This window comes from Hoplias malabaricus, chromosome 1 (assembly GCF_029633855.1).
Source record: "Hoplias malabaricus isolate fHopMal1 chromosome 1, fHopMal1.hap1, whole genome shotgun sequence".
NCBI classification, from domain to species: Eukaryota; Metazoa; Chordata; class Actinopteri; order Characiformes; family Erythrinidae; genus Hoplias; species Hoplias malabaricus.
Genome location: NC_089800.1, coordinates 29706374 through 29732867, shown reverse-complemented (window position 1 = coordinate 29732867; position 26494 = coordinate 29706374). Strand labels below are relative to the sequence as shown.

The following is a 26494-nucleotide window of genomic DNA, read 5'->3' as shown; positions in this document are numbered from 1 at the left end:
TAATAAAGTCTGTGGTAAATGCACTGACCCATTGGGCACAAAGACCTCCAGAGCTGTGTTCATGTCTACTGTGCTTCCATAGCGTCTGTACTGAAGGTCCTGGAGGATCTTCAGCTGCTTTTTTCCGTCTGTTTTCTTTGAATCAGTCTTGGCCCCTGTAAACAGTTTATTAAATATTGAGTGAATGCATTTAGCATCGTTTTAAAACAGACAGTGCTTAACATTAATATGTAGATGTGGGGTCCACCAACACGCACACTGTGAAACAAGACCGCCCAGTCAGTTTTCTGTGTGCGTGAAAACATGGGATAAAACGAGCCATTCTGATTCTGCTCTGCTTCTGACATCAAGTGCAAAGACTTAAGGATTGCCCCGCACTCTCATCTGAGTGTCCAATCACAGCACTTTATATGAGAGCAAAGATGAGGTTAAACATAGCAAAACATACAACAAGCACAGACAAATAAGAACACTGAATAAAAACAGATAAAACAAGAATGAAGAAGAAAGAGAACCAGGCGAATATGGCTAAAAACCAATCACTGCTGTGCACTCGAGGTCGGGGCGAACAGCAAGCGGCTCATTATCATTTAAAGGAACAGGCGCTGAAAGAAAGCATTCTGAACAGGGCTGTTTAGACAGGGGGAGAACACAGTTGTGGGGTTTGTTCCTTGTGGTATTTTCACTAAAGCACATCACAGATGTTTCATTAAGACCCAGAGCTGTGTTTGTGTGTGGAAAAGGGGAGAAACCTTTCACAACCTCATTCACTTTTTATTTATTTATTTATTTTTTATTTATTTATTTATTATCCAGACGGTGAGGATATCTGAAATCAATTCCTGAATCATAACATTTAATACTATGCTTTTCTCAAAATATAATGTAATATTGTTTTTGCAGACCTTACCACTTTGGAGCAAAGTTCTGAATTTCTCCACTATAGGCTCCACCTTGACCTGGAAAAACTCCCACAGCTTAATCTTGGGAAAAATGTCCTGCCAGAAGATTCCTCGGATGGCCTAAGAGGAGGAGAAAGAGGAACAGTGGGCCTTTCATAGTACTGTACAACGAACAGGTCACATAGAAAATTATACAGTAAAAGTAGGAACATTGCTGAGAAATTTAGTGAAAAAATACAATTAGTTTGACGCATTTATATTAAAAGGTTTAATTGTAATTCATAATTCATTCTCTTGCTCTTCTGCCATTTCATGGAAACTGTTACTTAGTATTAAAACGAACAATTATCAATTTATAAAGCGGGGGGCATGGTGGCGCAGCAGGTAGTGTCACAGTCGCACAGCTCCAGGGACCTGGAGGTTGTGGGTTCAAGTCCTGCTCTGGGTGACTGTCTGTGAGGAGTTTGATGTGTTCTCACTGTGTCCGTATGGGTTTCCTCTGACAATCCAAAAACACATGTTGGTAGGTGGCTTGGTGACCCAAGAATATCCATAAGTGTGAGTGAATTTGTGTGTGAGTCGCCCTGTGAAAGCTTGGCACCCCCTCCAGGGCGTATTTCTGCCTTGCGCCCAGTGATTCCGGGTAGGCTCTGGACCTGCCACCGCCCTGAACTGGATAAGCGGTTACAGACAAAGAATGAATGACTTAATTTATAAAGTGCTGCAGAAGCATGTGATGGATTTGCTCTGTTCTTGAGGATAATATTGCTTCCAAAATTATGTGAGAGTTTTGGTTCAGATGATTTAAAGATGGTGATTAAAATATAAAAATATAATACGTTTTGGGGTTATTTTTCTTTTGAATAAAATGACTAATGTACAATTTAATTTTTAATACTACATAACAGTTATCATTATACGATAAAAGAGCGGGAGAATGTTTGAATTCTGAATCACAAATGTACCATACATATTCAAACTTATTTGGACACCTAATATATAAAGTAAGCACAAAGAACTCCCACAACCACACTCACGTTGAGCTGCTGCTCGGTCTTTATGAGCGCAGGGACGCCTCGCTCTGCGTATTTTCCATCGGCAATGTCACAGGTCACATGCCACAGCGCTCTGTCCAGAACCCAGGCTGGACGCAGGTGCAGAGAGTTCAGCAGGTTATAACCACACTCTGGATGCTTCTTTATCCATATGCTGTTGGCAGCTGAAAAAGAAGAGGAGACACACTGGCTCTTGACATCAGGGTCTCTGCAGGTATCGGCAAACTCAGTTCAGATGCATTTCCCCTTCCCCTGTGATCAAGCATTTCAGTATTAACTGCATGAATCTGCACTCCGGAAGCGCACAACATATAATACAAAATACTAATTCATACCAGTGCTTCTATAGGCCAAGCTAGCACTGCTTTACATTCACTCCCCACACAGGATTTAAACCTATTGTCCACTCATTTAACCGCTCATCCAGTTCTATCCTGTAGGGGGCGCCAATACATCACAGGGCACCACGCACACACCAGACCCCCAAAATAATGAACAATTCAGCATGGCTAAGAAACCTAAAAACATGTGTTTGGACTATGGGAGGAAACCCATACAACCCAACTCCTCATGGACAGTGACCCAGGCCAAGGCTCGAAACGAAAAACCCCAGGACCTTGGAACTGTGTTACTGTATCACCACCTGCTGCGCCATTGCATCACTCAGACTCGATTTCAAGCGTAAAAAACGTTAAAAAGTGTGCCAATATTTTACTCAATATACAACTGTCTGCAAGAACTTTATGACCACCTCCTTGTTTCTACACTCACTGTCCATTCTCTCAGCTCCACAGAACACACAGCAGCACTTTGCAGCTCTACAATTACAGACTGTGGTCCACATGTTGTTCTACATACTTTGTTCTCTCTGTTCCGGAGGTGTTACATCGTACAGAGAAGAACAGCGCGAGAGGCTTAAATACATGTGATGTTACTTCTTATGGAAGCAAACACACAGGAAACACAATGGAAGACACTGAGGTCTGCTAAAATTACTGAGGATATGTTCAAATTCTGCACTTTATGTCGATAATATAATTATCACAGGCCTATTTGTTAGCCCCTTTTTCACCCTGTTCTTCAATGCTCAGGGCAGGTATGATTTGGGGGATGGATGATTCTCAGTGACACTGACGTGGTGGAGGAGTGAATCAGACACAGGTGATGTTCATAGACATTTTTTTTAATAAACTAATGCAGTCCTGGACAGTGTTAGTCTCTCTCAGAAAATAGTTCAGAGTTCACCCTCTTGGCTTCATCACACACACACACACACACACACACACACACACACACACACACACACACACACACACACACACACACACACACACACACACACACACACACACACACACACACACACACTTAAAGGTCACTCAGCGTAGGAAACTTTATCTTCACCTCAGCCTAAATGCCACATACTAAGATAGAGGAGAATGGCCCTGCGGGTGTGTCTATATATGCAAGTTTGTGTGTTGTGTGTTTTATATGATATTTTTAACTCTACTCCAATGACTCTGAATCAAATTATAAAAAAAATATAAAGTTCTGAAACAGTAAGAACTGGTCATTCTCTGGAAATGCTATAGTTTCTTACATATCTCAAGCAAATTACAGCTTTATAGCCTTCGGAAGGTCCTCTTACACGTCTAAACATAGTTCTAACTCAGAGAAACCTACTCCTAAGTCAGTGAGACAGAGCTGTAATGAATACACAACTCAAACACACGTTACAGGGGGCAGCCATGACTTTGAGGTTAGAGAAGCAAGTTTCAGGCTGGAGGGATGCTGGTTCAATTCCCAGGACAACATTTATCCATGGCTGAAGTGCCCCTGAGCAAGGCACCTAACCCCCAAACCGCTGCCTGGACACTGGGGTGGTTGGTAGCCTGAGAATAACTGTTCACTAGTGTGTGTTTGTGTGTTCACTGCCACGAAGGGGTTAAACGCAGAGAAGCAATATCCCTAAGGGGATCAATAAAGGTGTTACTACAACTTCTTAAAAAATAATAATAATAATAAATGTTTTGTCTATCAGAGAACTGACTTATTGATCAGAGGAAAGACTGAATACTTCGGTTTTGTGTGCATCACTGTGGAGAGGAACCCCACACCAGCAGGATCACACAGAAGCTTTGCTGCATGTTGCTCAATATTAATTAACCCTTTGAAGAGAACTTTTTGACCCTACTGACCAGCATTAATCATAACATTAACACACCCAGAATCCTCTTCCAAATGACACTCAACACTTTAGCTTGGTGAGTTAAAACCAAACAAAAGCACAGATGGGTCTGATCTGATTTCTAGGACTCAAGCCAAGACGTCATTAACTGCTTCATTGAAGAGTGAATCTCCACACTGCAGGGCTCAGAAAAAGGCTGAGTTTTGCTCCGAGTTCAACAGCAACAAGGCTGAGGTATTAATAGACCTGACCTCAACACACAAGCATCTGTGAAGCGTTCAGAACAGTTTACAGTGCATCATTCAGACACTGTGACCTTTCAATTCAACCTATAGAGCGCTCAGAGACGACAAGTCTGCAACTATCACTGCAGCAATGACACAATGCATAACTGAGTACATTGTGTTTTAGTTCATGTAAACACACCTTGTTTCAAATCTTGTTGTTCTCAAAACAGTGCGTGTGTGTTTTTTAAGGAACTGTGTGCAAATTTTGTCTTCCGAATGATGACGAAACACCAACCTCACTTGCACACAACAAACACACACAGAGCAAAGTCAAAGTCCTGCAATATCTTACTCTATTACTCTCTCTCACTCCCTTACACACACACACACACACACACTAAATGTCCTAACTTCCACACCCACACAAAGGCCAAGGATATTTAGGCTTGTGTATTTTTGTTTCTTTATTTTTACATTTGTCTTCTTTGTATTTTTAAGTGCAAAGCCTCTCATGGAATGGACTCCACAGCTGTGTTTAAAATGGCTTCCTATTTACATTTTAGGGCACTATTGAGTGAGTTTACATTTCTGACTTATTGTCCAAATCTTAAAGTCATATTCAAGTGTGATTTCGAGGGCACCACCATCTCCTACAGTGCACTTGTCATTTACAGTGGACACTACATGAGCTGAATATGGAACAGGCTGCGCTGTGATGTGCATTTCTATGTTACTAAGTAACAGAGAGGCGACTTGTCTGAATTCACTTGTGTTTCTAGCACTACTTACTGAACTAAATAGCGCCCTACTATATATCACAAGACACTGAGCGATTAGGGAGTCATTCCCATCACATACAGTGTCTTCACATAACTCACTGGGCTTCATGGGATCCAATTGACACACTGAGATTCACTGGATTTACCTGACTGACTGGACTTGCTGGATTACCTCATTCACTGGCTGTGCTGGACATGGGCTAAAAACTTTTGAATGAGAAATTTATCCTCCTGACGGCTTCATACTGACTGAAATAATCATCAGTTCTCAACAGTCATGATTTATAAATTAAAAGATACAACAGAAATGTACTTATCCTGTGTATTAATCATAATTATGATACCTAATAATTAGTTTGGTTAAAGGCCTGTGAGCGAGGGTTCACTGGATACTTCTCCCAGAAAAATAAATGCTCTGGAAGTGTGATGTATGTGTGCAACACTTTCTTCAGAGACGGTGTGGAAAAATCTGAACGCTGATTGAAGTGGTCATTCCAGACACATTCGTAATGCCAGGGGTTCACAGCTGTGTGTTTTGGCTGCCCCTTGTGATCAGATCACCTGAGACGCCCGATCATGCCAGGGTCTGAAGGGTCTGCTAGGTTCAGAGAAACAGTAAGTGTGCCCAATAAAAGTGTCCCCTAGGTTTATTTACACACACCTGTATGATTGTAGACTACATCAGTTATACACAGCATGTCCCACTCCTTCTTCATCTTCTCCACTATGTTGCCCACATCTGTCCATGTGTAGCTCTGTCCAGGAGGAGAAAAGTCCGGGTTCACCTCCAGCTGATCAGCCAATGAGTAACAGGACCGGGACTCTCCCAGAGTCTGCAGCGGTGTGAAGTGGATCATATTATAACCTGCAGAAATAATAATAATAATAATGATTATTATTTATTTATGATTATGTAACTATGTAACTCATTAACTATGTTTCAAATTTGGACATGTTAGTAAATCTATCACTTGATAAATGCATGTGCACCTTAATGTGTGGCTCTGGAGTCTGAAAACATGAAGTAAAAGTGAGCAGTTCTGATTCTGCTCTAATTCTCACGTCAAGTGCAGAGACTTTAGAATTGCCCCGCACCCACATCGGATTCTGTCCAATCACAGCGCTAGACTCACTGCTAGTTAATATGAGAGCGAAACGACAAGGTTAAACTCAACAAAAAAGACACTAGCAAAAACAACTAAAACGAGAGCTTCTGCTCCTCGCTCCTCGCTGCTGGGCGCTCAGGTCAGGGGTGAACAGCGAGCGGCTCATTATCATTTAAAGGAACAGGGCTGTTTAAACAGGGGAGAAGGCTGCTGTGGATTGTGTTCCTTGTGGTAACTCTGTTTCCTTGTGGAAAAGTGGAAAATATGTCCTCTTTAAGGTTTGTGAGACTTTATACTGAAATATATTTGTTGGATTAATGTAGAATAAGGGCCCTCTGTGGGCATTCAGTGGACTGATTCAGCATGTCCAGTTTATCGATTACACTGCTGAGTTAGTCCATTGATTTGGGACAGTTTCGTTTGTTCCAATTTTAAACAAACCAGAGATAAGCCAAGGTTAAGTTAAGCAAGAGCAGCAAAAAAAAAAGACATGGTCACAAAGGTTAGGCTCAGCTACATTTGAATTTATCTGAGAGAGTCTCTTTCATAAAGGACACAAGCTAGTATGTAACTTTGTTAGTTTGTAAGCACCCTTTATAATGTGCCTCCAATAAGAACATTGACTTGTTCTCCCTTTATGAAATGAGACTGTACATGAGCTTCACATTTCCATTCCCAATGCCAAATGTAAGCTAGAGGGGTATAAAGTTTCCCAGCACTGGGCTGTGGAGCAGTGGATCTGTGTTTTCTGGAGTGATGGAGCTCTACCTTTAGGAGACTCCACATTTCCATTGCTTGGTGCCTACTCTACTCGACTTGACTCTGCGTTTTTTTTTTTTTTTGCCATTAGGGAGAACAAAATGCATATTTATTCCTTGCTCACGTGGTTCCAAGCAAACCAAGTAAGGACTAAACCATGGCGTGTGAACCTCGCAAAGCACTGATTGTCCAGAGAGAGTCGTCAATCACCACACAATGCAGATGTCCAGCACAAACTCTCTATCTGTAAAATTACGTGGTCTTTTGAAGAGGTTTATATTCTCCTTAGATTGGTGGCTGATGAAAGAATCCAGTGAGAGCTGGAAGCTGCAACAAGGAAGGAACAAACGCTACTGATCTGTCTGAACTGAAAACAACAATTATCATTACCGCCATTGATTTGAATTCCAAAGTCTGCTGTTCCCGTTTTTTTTTTCGGGGTTTTGCAATGTCACCAACTACATTTTGGGGTGGGAGCTGTGATAGAGGAAAACCAACCAAGTACAAAAGGTAGAGTAGAAAATGCCATACAAGTCCAACATCTGACTACTATTCTTATTGCTGAATCGCTCACAGAAATGTTCTAACATTGTGTAAAGCCTTGCCAAAGGAGTAAAGTCTATTGCTGCATCACAGCGGATAAAGCCCTAACAGATACCTTTTCACATGAAATGCTAGATATCCAGGTGTTCACTATGAGATCATCCTAACAGGTAGAGAGAGAGTGTTCAAGGTGATGCTCTCTCTACCATTTGAGAAGACGTTTATAAACAATATGACTGGCTCATTTCTCACCGCTTTCTTTGGCAACCCTGAGCCGGTCAAGCCACTCGTCCAGAGGGCCCAGGCATTTAGCCAGGTACGTCTGGATACTAATGCAGTCCAAGGGTAAGACGTGGTTATCGGCTCCTACGCGCAGCAATGGGTCCACCACTATGTATCCACCACCGGTCCTCTCCTCGCCTCTGTGGAAAGAGAATAGAATACATTGCTCTGCTACAAGCCAAGTCAATGCACTCGGCCTGTTTAACATTGATATCAAACCATCTTTATCCAAGCCAAATAAGTCTTAATATCCATGACTACTCTGATAATGCACTATGTTTCTAAATTATATGCCTTGCTGTTCAGGCGAGTGTAAACCTCTACCCTTCACCCACCATAAGTTCTACTAATCCAAAATCAGGGCAATGGAATCCTCACGTTCAGACATTCAACATAGATTAATACTTAAAGCTTGAGTGGGTAATTTTGGAGAACGCAGTGAGTGGAATATAGTTTTAAAAATACCAAACTAAAGAAATAAATTTAAAAAAAACAAACAAACAAACAAACCACTCCCCAAATGCATTGCACAGCTGGAGGAGTCCCAGAGTAAGAGTGAGCACTATAGAGAAGAGCGTGGGTCCTGTCTTTCTTCACTCTTTGTTCAGCAGTTTGAGCTGTCGATGGCATCAAAGTAATTTCCTGTGCCGTTTTTATGCAATTAACTCTCTAACTTTTAGTGAAATGTGTGATGGAATCTGCACGTGTAAACAGATACACGAGCAGACAGCAGGGGGAATGTGGGTATATGGGCAGATCATGGGGTAGGTAGGCATACACTGCACATAGGCCATCCAGTCATTTCTGTCTGTCCAAATGACATGATTGGACGGGTTGTTTTATTATCAAAGCATTTGATTTACTGATTTATTCATTAATACCTGGTGATAAGTGGTATTTAAAACAAACATCACAAAAACTTATTCTACAATAATTGACCTCCTCCGCCTTTAATACAGTTTATTACTGACCCGTGTCCGAAGTAATACTGGTAAGAGCCAGCGATCTGGAGGCTGAGGGAGCAGAACTTGTCCGAGTCGTCCTCTCGGCCGGTGGGGTTGACCCACTTAAGGGTCCGAAAGCGGTGTCGGTCAAATCTCTCACCAGACGCTGGGTAGTTGGTGTGAACATGAATCACTTTCCCCTGAAGAGTTGGACCCAGACGAAACTGCAGCTCAAAACCTTCAGAAAATAAAAAACATAAAACACGCTGCTCTATTAACATATAAATGTGAGGAGTACAGCACAGCTGTCTTATTTTCTTTCTTATTTCCTCTACCTAGAGTTCAGCCACCTAAGAACGACTAACCAAAGTAGACCTTAAAGTGAACAGACATCCTTCCAATCAAAAAAAGGTGTACTTAAAATGTACCCTACCTTGTTCCAAGCGGAAGAGCGTCCTTTCCAGTTTCTCCATGTCATTGAGGACCAGCACTCGAATCTGTTTACTCTGTGACATGATGCCTCTACTTGTGTCCTAACATACAGTAAATAGAATACAACAGGACCCCCTTCACTGCCCTGCAGAAGAAAAGTGAAAAAGACCCACAGCATTATTATAAATGATGATTCATTTACAAAAATATACATGTTTATAAAAACCTTTGGAGACATGATGCCAGCCATGTTTTCTTTTCAAACTTCTGCACTGATAACACAAAGTCTGTGCACAACTTAACACACTTGAAGGAGAATACTAACAGCCAATTTTTCTGCAGTGTTGGCAAACAGACCCCTGTGCTGAGTGGAAGGGGAGAATGAGGGCCACTTGGGAGCATCTATGAAATTGCCCATAATGCAAATAAAACAGAAATGACTGGGTGTATTAGATGTATTTTGGGGCAGCTGAGGCCTTAAGATTAGAGCGGTGGGTGGACCAGCAGGAAAAACAGGGGAGGAAGGAATGAAAATTGATTTATCCTCCCTCAACATCCATGGCTGAATTGCCCTTGAGCAAGGCGCCTAACCTCCAACTGCTCCCCCTGCTGCTCCATGTGTGTGCGCGCTCACTGCCCCTACTGTGAGAATGTGTGTTCATTACCACAGATTAATTAAATACAGACTCAGTTTACCCAAAGGGACCAATACATGTACACATCTTCTATTATGATGGCCAGGTCACACTGATAGTGCTTGTACATGGCACAAGGCATTGTATCAACTTGCATTGAGCTAAACGAAAATACAGAAAATACAATGTCCTCTCTGATGAACAAAAGACCACTAGGTGCATTAAAACCTGCTTTTATAACCTACAAGTCCATATTTTCCATTGGACATGGTGACCACAAGCTACTCCAGTGCATCCAATTTCATTACATTCATATTTATGTGTACAAATGAACCTCTGTGTCAGCAGTGGATGCATAAGAATTCACTAATCACCAACTTGCCCCTGTATGTTCGGCAGGCCTGACTCAGTGGGATCCAGCGCTGAGGCAGTTGTTGCAAACCAGCTCAATTTTGCAATTCATTTAACTGCAACCAAACCCTGAAACAACCCCAGCCAGGCCGTGGACCTTCCACCACAACTTCAGATCTCACAACCCAAGTCCCCGTGAGCCCAGCAGCTCAGGAGCCAAAGCCAAAATGATCTTCAGACTCCGAGGGAGAGAGTCGAGGTCAGGAAAATATCATCTCTACAACTGCACTGCCCTCCATTGAACTACAGATAAAACACGAGAAACTGCCGCTTTAACGGGAATACCAACACGTAACAAAGCGGGATTGATGTCTGTAGCGACAGATAAAAGTCTCTGAGTTGTATTTTAACCGAATTAAAGTAGAATTAAGCATAAAAACAATGAAGAATCCCACCTAAGAGTCGTCTTCTCAGCTTTCTCTCTCTCTCTCTCAAACCAGGACGTCCTTCTGCGGCAGCTGAAGGGGGCGGGGTCCGTAAACAGCAAACCACGCCTACATCCACCTTAAAGGCTATAATAGAGGAGCCACCAAAACAATATTTATACAGCATATATATCAAAAACAAAAAAGAACATTTAAACAGAATCTAATAAAGGAATTATTATTATTATTAAATAAATATGTTCGTATAATATCAAATATAGGAGCCACAAAGATACAAATATATATTTATGCTACAGTGTGTGTCTACGGAGCCCCTAAAGTCTCATGGTGGAAAAATATTATTTAGAGACTTAATTCCCATTGCTAATTAATCCATAGTAAACTGAGGGAAGGAATTACTAAATTGAGGGTATTCATTACTAAACTGAGGGAAACTATTATTTGCAATTAGGTCTCCAAATAATATTGTTCCACCATGAGACTTTAGGGGCTCCGTATGTCTCAGAGGAGCCAAAAGTATGCACTACCTCATAGAGGGGCCAAACATTCAGTTTGGAAGCCCTGGGGTCAAATGACATGTTTTGTTGATATTCTACGGGAAAATAAGTTAGCCATACACATTTTTTACATGGTACACAAACCCATAAATCATGATAATTCACACATTGACTTAATTCTCAAGTGACCTACTTCAATTATAGTGTAAAATACTAAACTGCCTTGTGTAGGGTGTAATAAATTGAAATAATTTTTTTCTACACCCAGTTGTGCACTTATTGGCCATTATTTAGCTGTAAGCACTTGTTCTAATTTTAGATGTCCCTTTCTCGGATATTTTTTGACGCACTGCTTGGATACATGAGAAACTGAACGAGCTAGTGCACTGTGTAGGGAGCACAGAGCCATTTGGTATTCAGGCCCTGGCTCGTGCACGCTCGCACGCGTATTGACACCTATGACGTCAGGGCATGCTTGGGATAAAACACCGTTTCTGATTGGTGGAACTTGCAAAAGAGAGAGAGCAGGAGAGAGAGAGAGAGAGAGAGAGAGAGAGAGACTTAAAACATGTATGTAAACATACTTAAAACCCATGTTTACAATTTAATTTTACATATTTTATATTAATACAATAAATGTAAAATATACCGTTTATCCCCAACTCTAGCAAATATAACTATAACTGTAATCTTAAATGTTATTATTTTTCAAAAATTAGATAATTAAATACTTTATTATTATTATTATTGTTGTTGTTGTTGTTGTTGTTGTTGTTGTTGTTTATTTATTTGCCGTAAACATTTCTTCAGGCTGTTATTGGTTACTGCTCTGTTGCTTTTTTCTCCTTCTTGTGGTCAAACATGGTACAGGGGACATCATTAAGCCCCGCCCAAAGCCGACGTCACCAAAGCAGTGTTTAATAAGCAATAACTGAGGGCAGTTGAGACAGGTGGACCATCCAGGTGAGTACATCTCTACAGCTCCACATCTTGAGGCAGGTAGATCATCCAGGTGAGCAGAGTGCACAGATTTACTATGCAGATTTGTATCTAATGCATCAAATACTGATGATAATAATAATGATTAAATTATATGAAAATATAAATATATATGAAGTTAAAAGGATATCGTAAGTGAAAAGACATTAACAAATGTATGCATATTTTTGAATGCACAATAAATTATTTGCTGATTTTAATGTATTGACAAAAAAGGTAACATTTTTAATATTGAGCATGTGCCATATTTTATATTTAATTTTATTTATTCAAGTGAAATTCAGTGTGTTTATTGACATAATGACACGTTTGTCCCCATTTTTATTTATTTATTTTTTAAATTTTTTAAAAATATATTATATTCTTTGTATAGATCACAAAGTACATGCACAATAACATTATTATCTCTGACTCTTACTGTTATTATTGCCATATTATTGTAACATCGCTGCTTTATTCACTGTCATTTTAGCTCAGACAGGACACGGACAACAATCTGAAGCCGACTTCCTTGTTTTCTTGCTGATGGCTGTAATGTTCTGGGCATTGTTGCTGTTTTCTGGGACTCTGAGCTCAGTGGCTGGGTACAGAAATGGCAAAGTGGAGAAGTCGTGTGGGAACATGGTCCCGAGGCACAGTGGCCAGCACAACACCACATCCAGCCCTTACACCATGAGTGTGAGTGTCAGGACATTCACACCTGGAGACCACATCACAGGTAAACTGACCTTCGGACCACTCACCCTCAGTAACGTCTCTGTGGGTGGCACTGTGAACCTGTTAGGTCTACCACACAGCTCCTGGGTCTTGGGGTCCTGGGTTCAGTCTTCAGCTGTGGTGAGGGAGGTGTGTGTGAGGGTTTTGATGTGTTCTCATGTTGGTCGATAGATTGGCTCTGTGGAATGGTCTATGGGTGTGAGTGTGTGAGTGACAAGGTGAGTGTGTGAATGTGTGAGTGTGTGATACCCTATTATGGCCAGGTGCCCTGTCCAGGGTGTGTTCCTGCCTCATGCCCAGTGATTCCGGGTAGACTCTGGACCCACAACAACTCTGATCAGAATGGATTAGTCATGTTTTCATATCAAAGCATAATGCTTTCACCTGTAAAACGCACTGACATTTTGTATCTATTTAAAAAAGATAAAGGTTGTTTTAAAAGGTAAATTTGTTATTATATTATTGTGCTCCACGCTGTCCCCAGTCACTCTTTCTGGACGCCAGAACTTCGAAGGGTTTATGATCGAGGCGAGAAACACAGCAGACCCTGAAGGAGCTGCAGTCGGCTCCTTCTCTCTCACCAGGCCTGAGATCAGTCAACTTTTACACTGCAACAATATCCAGGTTCAGTCCTTAATATTCCCTCTTTATTCTCACTGTCCAGTGAAAAACGTATCTCCAAAATAGCAACTTTATAGAAAAAAAACTTTCTTGACTTTCAGTGGAAGTCAATGTAATAAAATGTTATTCCATGTCACTTGCAATAGCATTGCTATTGGTCCATTCATCATGAAATTTTCACACATTGTGAAGGAAAGCTCCTGGGTTCAAATGATGTAGTAAACAACAGTCCAAAAAAGTTTTTGTTTGGACAGCAACAAAGTAGCTGAGTGTGATTCTGCATTTTTAGAATTTCTTCTGAAACAAATATGCACGTCCTCCTTTGATTATTTTTACATTAACTGTGTGTGTGTGTGTGTGTGCCAGGAATATGTTACACTGACCAAAACTTGTTTAGAAGCTCATACTGTGTGGACTTGTCTTCTTAGCCGAGACAACAAACTGCTCCTGCACAGAGTATACAATTACACTTTAAGGTGAAGCCATGTTTCATGGTTAGACTTAGGGCAGTTATTCCCATACTTTTTTTAAATTTTTTTGCAGGGACCCCCTTTTGTAAATAACATATTTTTTTCTATCAAGGCGAAGGAATGAGAGACATAATGCATGTCAAATGTAATAATTCAGCTGTGAAAGTGATTGGTTTTTGACCATATTTTGTTTTGTTCAATAAGAAGTGGCAGTTCTGTACAAATTAATGTTTAAAGTAAATTCCAGTGGAGTCTGGAAGCAAAAGCCTTGTTCATGTTTGTCTGAGTGAGGTGGGGCACTGCAGAAAATGGTGGGGAACCACTGGGTTTAGGGTAAGGTTGGGGTTAAGCTGGTAGTACTTAGGAAAACGGTAAGGATAAGTCTCCACAAAAAATAAGGAATGTCCCCAAAGTTCAGAGAACCAAAATTGGGTTTGTGTGTGTGTGTGAGAGAGAGAGAGAGAGAGAGAGACAGACAGACAGAGGTGGTGAGAGCTCAGCTTGGGATGTGTATATTAGTCTCTAGTTTTCTTCTGTGCACTGGGAACTACAGTGTAGCTAGATTCCTGCAACAAAAAAAAAACTAAATTAAAAATAATAATAATAAAATAATTATAAAAATAGGCAAAAACAGTTTGTGGACAACTAGGTATCGTTTCTGAAATTAAATGTTATCAGTGACATGTTCACACCATACCGTCCACGATGAGTGGGTGTGTATACACTTACCATTTGTGTATGTGTGTGTGTGTGTGAAAGGGATCTGCTGTTAGTCACACCAGTGGTGAGAAGAAAACTGAGGTCAGTGTGGTGTGGATCGCTCCAGCTAATGCTCCAGCATCCGTTCACTTTCTGTGAGTACAGCAACATCACACACACACACACACACACACGTGTCAATCAGCCATAACATTAAAGCCACTACACTTCTTGTTCATTTCTCAAACCTGCTAAGTGGTGGTTCTGTTAGGGGTCAGTCTGGAGGTTGAAAAGTTGGCTGAAAGTCAGCTTTTAAAAGTATGTAGAGCAAGAGATGTGCTACAGTCTGTAAACCCAGAACTTGAAAGTGCTCACCAGTAAACATTTAGCCATAGATTCAACATTGAAATAACGTAATGACTGACTGCCATCTAATCAATGTTTTCTTAAGGTTGAAAATGGAATTTGAAAAGATGTCCAAACACAGAGGTTGAAAAGATGACTATCAGACGCATTTGGACGTCCATTGACATTATTAATTGGTCACTACTTAACTGACTTATTAAGATGGATTTTGGACGTCCATTGACGACAAAATCGAGGAGGCAGCTTTAAAGATATGGCTGATCGATGTCTTTGAAGAGAACGTATTATGAGTATTTAAGGAATACTATACATACTTACTGAATAAAACATGCCCTTAATAATTATGCTGAATAAAATAAAACACAAAATACTACAGTGGCTTGTGTGGTTGTGTGCTGTAAAATGGTACCTGTCTGTATTTCCTCACTAAGTTGTATCTAAGTCGGTGTATTTTTCCTGTGCCTTCAGAGCAACGGTTGTGGATCATTACAGTAATTTCTGGGTGAAGATTCCCAGCCCGGTGATTTCTCAGAGCGGAGCGACCCATCCGACTCAAATCTCCGTCTCTAACAGCACTACTGTGACCACCACTATCCTGCCCAGACGGGTCAGTCTTTACTTCATACATAATACTGCATACTGAATCAGTACAGGTCCAATCAGGGAGCTCATATTTCAGATACACTACAGAATCAAAATGGATCCAATCAAGGTATTTCTTTAGAATACTGAATCAGTACAGATCCACTGACCCAACGTGCCAGAGGTGGGATGTGAACTGGGTCGGGACTGCATTACAGACATATTGTCACTGTCCAAATAAAAATAGTTATCTAGTTTTTGTGAATTTTTTCTTTACTGCATTATTTAGAACACAGTGGCTGTCTTCACACTGTGTAAAAAAATTATGAATGGACCAAAATGACTTGGAATAAAATCTTTCTACATTGCCTTCCATTAAAATGTAAAGTTTTTTTTCCATCTCCTGTTAAGTTACTATTCTGGAGATAAATGCTTTTTGTTGGACAGCGATGATATGCTCTACTAACTGAGCAAACTTGCTTCATGTCCCACTTCTGGTGAGTTGATACCTGTCTCTCTAAAAATTGCACATCCAGGCTCCTCAGGGTGTGAGAGACTTCTTTGCTTAAGAGCAAGGCCTCCCTGGTTCTCCTAGTTTGAGTTTTCATTATGCAAAGCACCATATAAGCATACAAAGAACTTTTTAGAACTATATTTTTCTCGCTAGAACTATTGTTTTAATCAAGAACCCTTGTAGAACCATCTTTTTAAGGCTCCAGGATTAATTTAGTGCAGATTTCTGGACTCTTTCCTTCACTCCTCCTTCATCAGTTCAGTTCTGAGGGCTGTGGGCAGTGGAAATCGTGTCTGATGGATCCAGATCACTGTGACCCTGCATCAGACACACACTGCTTCTTCCTGTCGTACCGCACAGAGGGTGGCAGTGTGTGGTTCGAGCTGAGTGGACCAGCACAGGGTTACGTCTCCTTCGCTCTCTCTCTGGACCGGTGGATGGTAAGTAGGCAAATGAAGGGATATTCTGATAGAATTGTAAATAAAAAAGAATGATATATTAAATAATTAAGCATAATATATGTATGTGTGTATGAGGTACTCTTGTGCACCTTCTTGTACGTGTTTCTGATGCAGGGTAACGATGACGTTTACCTGTGTGTGAAGGACGGAATGCGTGTAAATGTGGACGCAGCATACGCAACAGGCCGTTCTTACCCAGAGATCTCTTACAAAGTGAGAGTCCTGTGTACTGCTATGTATGTCTCAGTGTTTCCTGAGTTATTGAAAGCTGAGTGTAAGGTCCATCACTCTGGGCACTTCAAATACACAAGGCTATTGAATACACCAAACCTCTTAAAGTATAGAGAATGTTAAACAAGGTCTGTATATCTGTTTATTACATTACACTACCTTTATGGCATTTGGCAGATGCCCTTAAAGCAACACTAGGTTGAAATTTAGTAATTTACATACTTTCCCTCATATTTGTTGATGTAACTGGAGACATAAAGCTTGAAGCCTTTCTCTCTCTTGCTGGATATATGGTAGAGGATACATGATAGAGGATGTGTATGAAGGCCATTACAGCATCAGAATCATTGTGATGCTTCACTGACCTGTAATAGGGAGAATCACTCCTGTGCCATTGCTGCTCCATGCTCAGCACTGCAGAAATTGCAATATAAACTCTGGAGGTGGGCAGGAAGCCACCTTTCCTTGATTTCAGGACAGTACTGTAAAAGTGATTTACGTTCTGCAGTTGTAGCGTTCAGGTGCAAAAACACCAAATCTTAACAAAGCCCCTTTCACATATAGACATATAGGGCCTTTGATGTCCCGGAGTTGTCCTATTACACAGGCAGGACACAGTGGGAGATTTCTGAGTGAGACACGTTCTCATAGTGGGTAATGCTCAGTGTGCGTTAGGCATGGGGCTGCACATTCATGATATAGGGTGAATTCTCCAGGACATAAGCACGATATTCACTAAGGTGCTAGAAGTATAAAGTCTGTAAAGTCCAGGACAAACGTTGTGGTTGTTCTCGTTCACACATACAGCTCCAGGAAAACTCTGGAACATTTCTGGCCTACCATACATGTGCACCAAAAACCAAGAGAAGTGCTGTGGTCAGAACCTGGCAATTGGGCCACAGTCTTTAGTGAGCTGAATCAGTGCCTAGTGCTAGCTAAGGGACTCCATTGTTTATGGCTGATTGATATCTCCTGTGCAGACTGTACTGAAGGATGTGGGATGGCGAGTGGCAGATGGGGTGATTCAGTGCCGGTTCCGCAGAACCATCGACGTCCCTCAGGATCCACAGCGTTTCAAGCTCGAACACAGCTACTACCTGTTTATCGCACACGGCAATGCACAGAGTGGTGAGTTGAACAGCTTTCTGTTCCAATCCTGAAGGCCTATCAAAGTAAGTGTAGCTTGCTTGCCTGATTGTGTAATTTTCCATCTGTTTCCAGTATGTAACATTTTTATACCAGGTCAGTCCACTCTAGTTAGAGACAGTAACTCATCTGTTGCTGCACAAGTTTGTGTCTTTCATCCTTCAACAGTGGATGCTGTCGGGTGGATGTTTTTGGTCCGCGGACTATTCTCAGTCAAGCAGTGACACTGAGAGGTTTAAAACTCCAGCAGCACTGCTGTGTCTGATCCACTCGTACCAGCACAACACACTAACACACCACCACCATGTAAGTGTCATTGCCGCACTGAGAATGATCCACTACCCAAGTCATAGTTGCTTTGTTGTGGTCCTGTGAGGGTCCTGACAACTAAAAAACATGGTGAAAGGGTGCTAACAATGTATGCAGAACAACAGATGGACTATAGTCTGAAATTGTAGAACTACAAAGTGCACTTGTGGGGTAATTTGAAAGTTTTGGCTGATTAATGTGTGACTGGTGATTTCCTCAGAGCTACTTGTAGAAATGCTTTATCGTTGTCTTTTGAAGATCATGCAATGAGTGTGTAGATACTGTGTAGTTAAACTGCAGCAGTGGGTCGCAGTGGAGAGAGGAGTCTGATAGTGAGGGTCAGTTTCAGTACGCTTGCTGTTGGACAGCTTGGACAGTTAATGAATGATCATTATGACACTCTTTTGTTTCCTCCTTAGCTATCAAGCAATGGTCCAATTCCGCTGATTTGGACAATAAACATTTTCTGTTTTATAACCTCCGGCTCCGATTGCACTTCTGCACTTCCAAAATGATTCCGGAGATCCGGAGAATTTAACAGTATCAGCACATGGCTGTGATACACAGGCATTTCAAGGATAAAAACACAGATCAGGTTGATGAGTGCACAGCTGTAAAACTGAGTGCAGCACGTGCTGTAAATGTGTCCACAGACTTACATGAGTGAAACCTGAGGACACTGGGCAATTGTGGTTTATTTTAGACTGCACATAATATCCTCTTGAACTTAGTTCATTCTTAATCTGGTCTAAGTAAAAATATATATGTATTGTAGGTGCCCCAATATGATTTAAAGCACTTTTGTCTTTTTTACAATTTATAATTTCAAATTCAAACATTCTCCTGCTTGATTGTCATTTTATTGTAACTGTTGTGTAGTATAAAAAATTACAATTGTCAATTTTATTAACAAATTACATTAATTATAAAAATGAATTATTAATGTGCCACATTCATCAAAATCGTTTAATTGTCTAAAAAAGACCCTCACACATACTTTTGGTTACAATATTATTTCCAAGAACAGAACAAATCTATGCACATGTTTTTTTGCTTTTCCTCACTTAATTTTTAGACAATTTTTTGTTGAATAAAATTAAAATGGTCATATTTAATATTACACAACACTTACCATAAAATGACAAAAGAGCAGGAGAATGTTTGAATTGTGGATATAATATTTCTAGGCAAATTTGTTGTTGTTTTAAGCAGAATAAGACATGTGCTTTTTAAAATCTTAAAATAATATTACAAAATTATTAATTAATAGTAATGCATTTTTAATATAAACAACGTTATGAGTACCATAAGATATTTATTAACTGGATTTACTAGACTAGATATAAGCTTTCTCTGGCTATGGAACAGTGGAACTGTGTTCTCTGGAGAGGTGGCGTTCCATCCAGTACCTCAGGAGTAATCATCCTCCATCAGCACCTGACTTCACTAACGTTTAAAGGTTTCAGTGCCATCAAATCCTCACAGTAATGTTCTGTGTACTCTTCATCCAGCTCCAAAAAGCAAATACAGTGATGGTTTTACGCTGCATCCTCAGATTGACTGCAGTTTCCTGAACGTCTCCGGTTAGTGATTAGTCCTCGTCCAGTCAGTTACGACACTGTAGTCCAGATTTTCATGTGCGGCTGCTTCGGTCTTAAACAGGATACGGTCCCGGTTTATGAGGCCAGTGGTAAAGTGTGTAATAAAAGAGTGTGATATCTTTGTTAACATGTTTCTGCTTCCTCAGGTCATATCTATAAACATCAACGCCAGCCCCTGGTATCAGCTAAGCAGCAGGTCATTACCGGCCCCTCGCAGATACTGACCGGATCACGCTCTCCTTTAATTATGAAATATCATGGTGAGCTTTTCCCTGTCGGTCACAAACACACTCCTACAGTTTGTCTTAGTCATGTACACTGCAGTACTCCTGCAGTGGTGCAGCAGATAGTGTCACAGTCCAGGGACCTGGAGGTTATGGGTTCTAGTGGTGTGTTCTCCCTGTGTCTGCGTGGGTTTCCTCCCACAGTCCAAAAACACATGTTGGTAGGTGGATTGGCGACTCAAAAGTGTCCGTAGGTGTGAATGTGTGTGTGTGTCTGTGTTGCCCTGTGAAGGACTGGCACCCCTTCCAGGGTGTATTCCAGCCTTGCACCCAATCCAGGTAGGCTCTGGACCCACCGCGACCCTGAACTGGATAAGCGGTTACAGATAATGAATGAATGAATGAATTATTACTATTATTATTGCCTCAACTTAGTGTGTGAATAAATGTGTGATTGTGTGTCACCCTGTGAAGGACTGGTGCCCGATCTAGAGTGTATCCCTGCCTTGCGCCCAATGATTCCGGGGAGGCTCCAGACCCACCGAAACAAAAAATATCTAAGTATAAGTCAGTGAAGAGTTACCCTGCTGTCTTTTACTTGGTTTGCATTCTCTGCAACATCCCGGCTTCTACTGGTTTGAGGCTGCACACCCTCCACCTCCAGACCAGGACAGAGTGTGAAATACAGAAAATCATGATATTTGATGTTTTCTTGTGGTTTGGCTAAGAGCCCTGCCTCCCTGGTTGAAGTTGCTTCTTGCCGAGCTCCATACCTCATCATGGAAGCAGGGCATGGCCAGCAGGATGCTCAGGATGCATCACATCTTTCTGTTTTAGGTTTGTATTAGATCTGCTGTAAATGTGTTGCAGGGGCTCTGATGCTGTTGGCTTGGATGGTGACTGGATGCACTGGTATCTTCATCGCGGCTTTCCTGAAACAAGACTGGCCAGAAAAGACCCTGTTCGGCCAAAGAATCTGGTTTCAGGTTTAACAGCTAACTCCTTACGTTATCCTCTAATGAACGTTGAAGATCTCGACACTCACCGGCCACTTCATTATAAACACCAGCTTTCTACTCTTCGAACACTTTAGTGGAAACACCTGCCTTATACTTCCACTCTCTGGCTGCATTAATTGAAGCAGCTATCCTTTTCCTCCACTCACTTGTCAATTTATTAGAAACACCTACTGTCTATCTCCACGCTCTGGACATTTTAATAGAAACACCTATCGTATTCCTCCATTCCTACCATATAGCAGCAGTTTATATTGACATTACCTAGGATTATAGAGTTGTGTATGTGATAAAATCCTTGTTTGTCCAGGTGCATCGTGGTCTAATGATGCTGACTGCGATTCTCACATTTATGGGTTTTGTTCTTCCTTTCGTCTACAGAGGACACTGGAACAGGGTAAGGTATCTGTGACTCTTTGTGCAGGTTTAGGCCAACGGGAACATTCGGAAAACCCTATAGTCGAAATGGTCAAGCTGTGTTGTTAAATTAAAATATAAATTGGAACATAAACTTTGAGAAGTCCTTTTTTTCACAATCTGTAAAACTGTGAATTGCCCAGAGGTGCTTACCCTTTACTCTATATCCTGTCACTTTCATCCCAGAACAGCAGAGGTCTCTGTTTCATTTCATATAGTTGTCAGATACAGTGTGTGTGTAAGGGGGGGGTTCGTAATTTTGGGGGTATTGTGTCCAAATATATACCCCATTGTGGGGACCAAAATCTGTTCACACAACTCACACTGTGGGGACATAATGTTTTTTGCTGGGGACTAAGATCTTTACTCCATAATGTAAATAATAACATGAGAAGATGAAGTTATTAAATTTAATATAAGGTTAGCGTAAGGATTAGGGATAGGATTAGTCCAATATGGTTATGGTTAGCATTAGGTTTAGTGTAAGTGTTAGGGTAGATTAAAGTTGGAGTAAGGGTTAAGTTTTTGTAAGCCTCTATGAAAGGAATGCATGTCTATTTAATGTGCCCTGACATCATTTAGACACGGTTGTTTGTGTGTGAAGGGCGGCACGGTGGTGCAGCAGGTAGTGTTGCAGTCACACAGCTCTAGGGACCTGGAGGTTGTGGGTTTAAGTCCCGCTCCGGGTGACGGTCTGACGGTGAGGAGTTTGGTGTGTTCTCCCTGTGTCCATGTGGGTTTTCTCCAGGTGCTGTGGTTTCTTCCCACGGTCCAAAAACACACGTTGGTAGGTGGATTGGCAACTCAAGAGTGTCCCTAGGTGTGAGTGTGTGAGTGAATGTGTTGCCCTGTGAAGGACTGGCGCCCCCTTCAGGGTGTGTTCCCGCCTTGTGCCCCGTGATTCCGGGTAGGCTCCAGACCCGCCACGACCCTAAACTTGAAAATTGGTTAAAGACAATGAATTAATGAATAATTGAATGAATGTGTGTGTGAGAAGAGGTTTTTAAATTACTTTGGAGCATTTCTATTGACATTTAATTTTTCCCACAGTGTAAAGAGCATCTCGTGTAAAAATGATAGAAAACTATCTTATAAAATGATTTGTTTGGACACCAATATTTACATTCAGTTTTAGTACTTATTTTATTGAATGTGTAGCTTACATCTACTTTTTATTTCAGACCACCTTTTCTCTGCATTCATGTAAAGTGTTACATAAAAATGAAATGCGTTTTTATTCTTATTACCATGGAAACAGCATTGAGTCCATTACTCGTGGGTAGACTGTGTATAATGTGTGGTGTATTTTCGGCAGGAAGCAGCATATCATGCTGATATGGGCATCATGGTGATGGCTTTCGTTGTTATACAGCCCATAATGGCTGCTTTCAGACCAGCTCCAGAATCTTCAAGGTACAATTCAGCAAAAAAAAAAAAAAAAAAAAAAAAAAAAAAAAAACACACACAATACCACACTGATCATATGGTACATTTTACAGATCAAATTCACAAAGTCATCACTTACCCCAGACGCTGTGTTAATGTGTTGAGTGGTTTTTAAACCCTGTGTCCATTCATTGCCCACACTGTTAGACACTTCTTCCTTGTTAGTCCACCTTGTAGATGGAAAGTCAGAGACAGTAGCTCGTCAGAGACATGTTGGTCGTCCTCTAACCCGTCGTCAGTGGACACAGGACACTGTGGGCTGGACATTTTTGGTTGTGGACTATTCTCTGTTCAGCATTGACATTGAGGGTTTAAAAACTCCAGCAGCACTGCTGAGTCTGATCCACTCGTACCAGCACAACACACACTAACACACTACCACCACCACGTCAGTGTCAGTGCAGCGCTGATAATGATCCACCACCCTAATCGTGCACAGCACTGTCACTTAAGGGCAAAATACAGTAAAAGATTGTTCAATTTGGGTCACTGGCTGCTCATGTGCTTTCTCAGGAGGAGGATATTCAACTGGCTGCACTGGGGGGTGGGGTATTTTGCAGAAATGTTTGCAGGTAATTATTAATATCTATTATTAACAATATGTTGTTTATATTTAGAGCATTGGTGACTATATTCCCTCTTTCACAGTGGGTGCCATGTTTGCGGGGGTGAGATTAGAATCACTTCTTCTCCCATACACCACAGCCACTGGGGTCCTTGCTGGGTTTGTGGTCTGGCTGGTGCTGTCTAAACTGCTCCTGATTGTACAAAGGAGAGGGCTGTTTGAGCGAGGTCAGTACAACACACTACGCCAGCAAGTCATGATTATATCACATTCCCATTTACCACTGTCAGGACACTGAGGAGAAACCTCAAACAAAGCCATTGGGCAGCATACTCATGTATTATGTTCTGGTATTTAGGTGCTACGACTGGTATTCTCTATCGATTCACAGCATTTCCAAAAGTATATGGACAGGCCTTCTAATGGATGGATTCAGCTTCTTTAAAATGTGAATGCACATTCTCCTGTTCACACAGCTGTTATTTAGTCTCCACAGAATAATATGAAATGTAACGGGACACTGAAATGTTCTGGATCTACTGTAGTTAGCCTAAGATCGCCATGCCTAATGCCAAATGAGGGCTAGAGAGGTATAAATGCCTCACACTATGCAATGAGTTGGAGTGTTGTGACCCAGAGCTACTCATTTAACATCAGTACCTATGTGATATTTATATTACTGAATGTAATCAAACCCTCATCCAATATCTAGTCTAAGGCCTTCCGAGAATACAGAAGCTGTTACTGCAGCAAAGCTGAAACACTCCCTATGTTTTTTTTTACAAAGTGTTTGCTCCTCTTTCTGCAGGTGGTAACCGTCCTGATGAGCATGCCATCCTCGATGACCCTGCTGTAAGCAGAAACTGGGTAAGACTGCAGAATGAAGATATTATTCATATTATTATAGGTTCTTATTATTATAGGCATATATATTATTAATATTCATATTTGGCAACATGTATGTATCTATGTATAAGAGTTCTCTTTAAAATCCAGCCTAAAACTAGAGCTTATGAAATCTGAATCTCCTTATATTAAAAGAGTCTATATCGATGAGACGTGTGATTTATTAATAATATGTAAAAAATGTGAGCTACAGGCTCCTGTTAATGCCGTGTGATGTTTAAGCAAATAAACTCTAAATGTTGCTAACACATTTTTCTCCCCACAGGATTCCAGGGTTAAATTGCTCATCCTGGCTGTTTTTGCTGGTGTCAGCTTGCTGTTCTGCATTGCTTTGCTCTGCTCCATCAGTGCAGTGTGATGGACATTTGTGAACACGAAACAATCACCGTCTTACAGATGCAACAAACCACATAAATCCATTCCTGCAATTAATATATCTTTAATGTTAAGGATAAATAAACAGGCCGCATTATACCGTACTGTAAAGGAAAAAAAAACAATCAAGTAAATATATTCATGTTCTGTATTAATCAACCACAAATCATATAGTGAGGAATAATGAACATCTACATACACTCTTCTTCTACAATGATCTGCTGAGAGAAATAAATGTTGTACTTAGCAGGCAATAATCATCGCTGGAATATATCAATGTTCAGAAACATTCACAAAGCAGAAAGCATTCAATGCAAGAAAGAGCAATCATTATCGATATCTAAAGGGTCAATACCAACACAACGCCAGCACTGGCCAAAATTCACTTATACACTTAATGTCTGTTCACCTGGACTTATTTTAATTTCCTCATCAATAAAATCAGAGTTCTTCCTTTCTGTAATCTACAGCTGAAGACAAATTTTAATCTTAAGTCAAGACATGTGCAGAAATAACCTCTAAACTAAGGCTCCAAAAGTAGATTAAAAAAAAAATTGTATTTTGATTAAATCTGGCTGAAATTCAACCAATAAAACGTTTGGCAAAGTTTGGCATTACATTTTCATCCTTTCTTTCTCCATCACATCCATCACATTAGAAATTCTGATTCATACAAAATTCATCAAGGAGAAAATACATTAGGAAAATACCACAAACAGGTTCAACGTCACATGACGTGAAACAGTGCATCAGAATAATGTAAAAACTCACTAACGGCATTTCTTCACTTTTTAATGCTCACCTCCAAGCACCCACTCCAAACACCCAGCTGGGGACATGGCAACATTTGTAGGTTCCATTTTCACATTTTATGAAAGCAAAAATGAAAAATGACGAACTGGTTGATTAGTTTCTCCAGTTTTCTAGTTTTTCATCTTAGTTCCTTGAAGAGTCCTTCTGCTGTTTTCTGATTTTCAATTTGTGCATCAATAACAAGAAAATATGAAGATTTATTTAGGATTAATTTTACTGAAATTCATATCCCAAAGAGGAAAAATGATAAACTAGAAACTCAGTAAAATTCCATTTTATTTATTTATATATTTATATATTTATTTTTATGGATCGCGTTCTACAGCTGTAAGTGTCACAAAACAGTTTTACAGAACTCCTGATCCTAGTGAGCACCACCAAGGTTAAGGTGCCAGAAAAACAAAAACACCCTCAGAGCCTAAAGAATAATCTTTGCAAGGAACTAAGCCCCAAAAGGGAACCAATCCACTTCTGGTCAACACCAGTCCAAAGCAAATAAAGAGCAGTATAAATGAAAAATGATGGAGGTACAGTGGTTTAACACCATGTTCATTCATCTTCTGTAACTGCTTCACTTCGATCAGGGCTGAGGTGGGCCTGGAGCCACCCAGAGTCATATTGCACATGGTAGGCACACACCTATAGACAGTTTCAGACACTCACACGAGGAGAAAACTAGAAAAATGGGAAAAAATATAATTAACCAATACTTACTCAACAGAAAAAAGCTTACAACCAGTTCTTCATTTAGCAATATTTTCTTAAAAATGTTTGCAGCTTTCTTCAGGATCAATAAGCAGTTATCTTATCTCAAACATCCGAATATTGAACTGACAATGCTGACCTGACTGATCTAACAAACACTTCACT

At 40.7% G+C, this 26494-nt stretch overlaps 2 protein-coding genes across 2 annotated transcripts in view; one reads left to right on the top strand and one right to left on the bottom strand.

The window, feature by feature from the left end:
• The window catches only part of agla (amylo-alpha-1, 6-glucosidase, 4-alpha-glucanotransferase a), a 37696-nt gene extending 26990 nt beyond the window's left edge, over positions 1-10706 (bottom strand). The window contains exons 1-8 of the mRNA XM_066661684.1: positions 10659-10706; positions 9219-9362; positions 8813-9023; positions 7812-7981; positions 5813-6016; positions 1940-2121; positions 911-1022; positions 29-155 (exon numbers count right to left, since the gene is read on the bottom strand). Coding sequence (XP_066517781.1) covers positions 29-155; positions 911-1022; positions 1940-2121; positions 5813-6016; positions 7812-7981; positions 8813-9023; positions 9219-9300 — 1088 coding nt within the window. The 5' untranslated portion in view covers positions 9301-9362; positions 10659-10706. The remainder of the gene's footprint in view (positions 1-28; positions 156-910; positions 1023-1939; positions 2122-5812; positions 6017-7811; positions 7982-8812; positions 9024-9218; positions 9363-10658) is intronic.
• A 1964-nt stretch (positions 10707-12670) lies between these two features.
• frrs1a (ferric-chelate reductase 1a) lies at positions 12671-24837 on the top strand. The gene is made up of 15 exons (XM_066677697.1): positions 12671-12863; positions 13347-13486; positions 14713-14807; positions 15487-15625; positions 16372-16554; positions 16690-16788; positions 17787-17934; positions 20009-20122; positions 20957-21072; positions 21413-21499; positions 22835-22932; positions 23479-23537; positions 23614-23757; positions 24339-24397; positions 24702-24837. The coding sequence occupies exons 1-15, from the start codon at positions 12671-12673 to the stop codon at positions 24792-24794; spliced, it is 1767 nt and encodes a 588-aa protein (XP_066533794.1). The 3' UTR covers positions 24795-24837.
• Positions 24838-26494: the final 1657 nt, after the last annotated feature.

Coding starts and splice junctions, on each gene's coding strand:
- frrs1a (XM_066677697.1), top strand. CDS start 12,671: ATGGCTGTAATGTTCTGGGCATTGTTGCTGTTTTCTGGGACTCTGAGC. Junction 13,487..14,712: donor TACACTGCAACAATATCCAG/GTTCAGTCCTTA, acceptor TGTGTGTGAAAG/GGATCTGCTGTTAGTCACAC. Junction 16,789..17,786: donor ACCCAGAGATCTCTTACAAA/GTGAGAGTCCTG, acceptor TCTCCTGTGCAG/ACTGTACTGAAGGATGTGGG.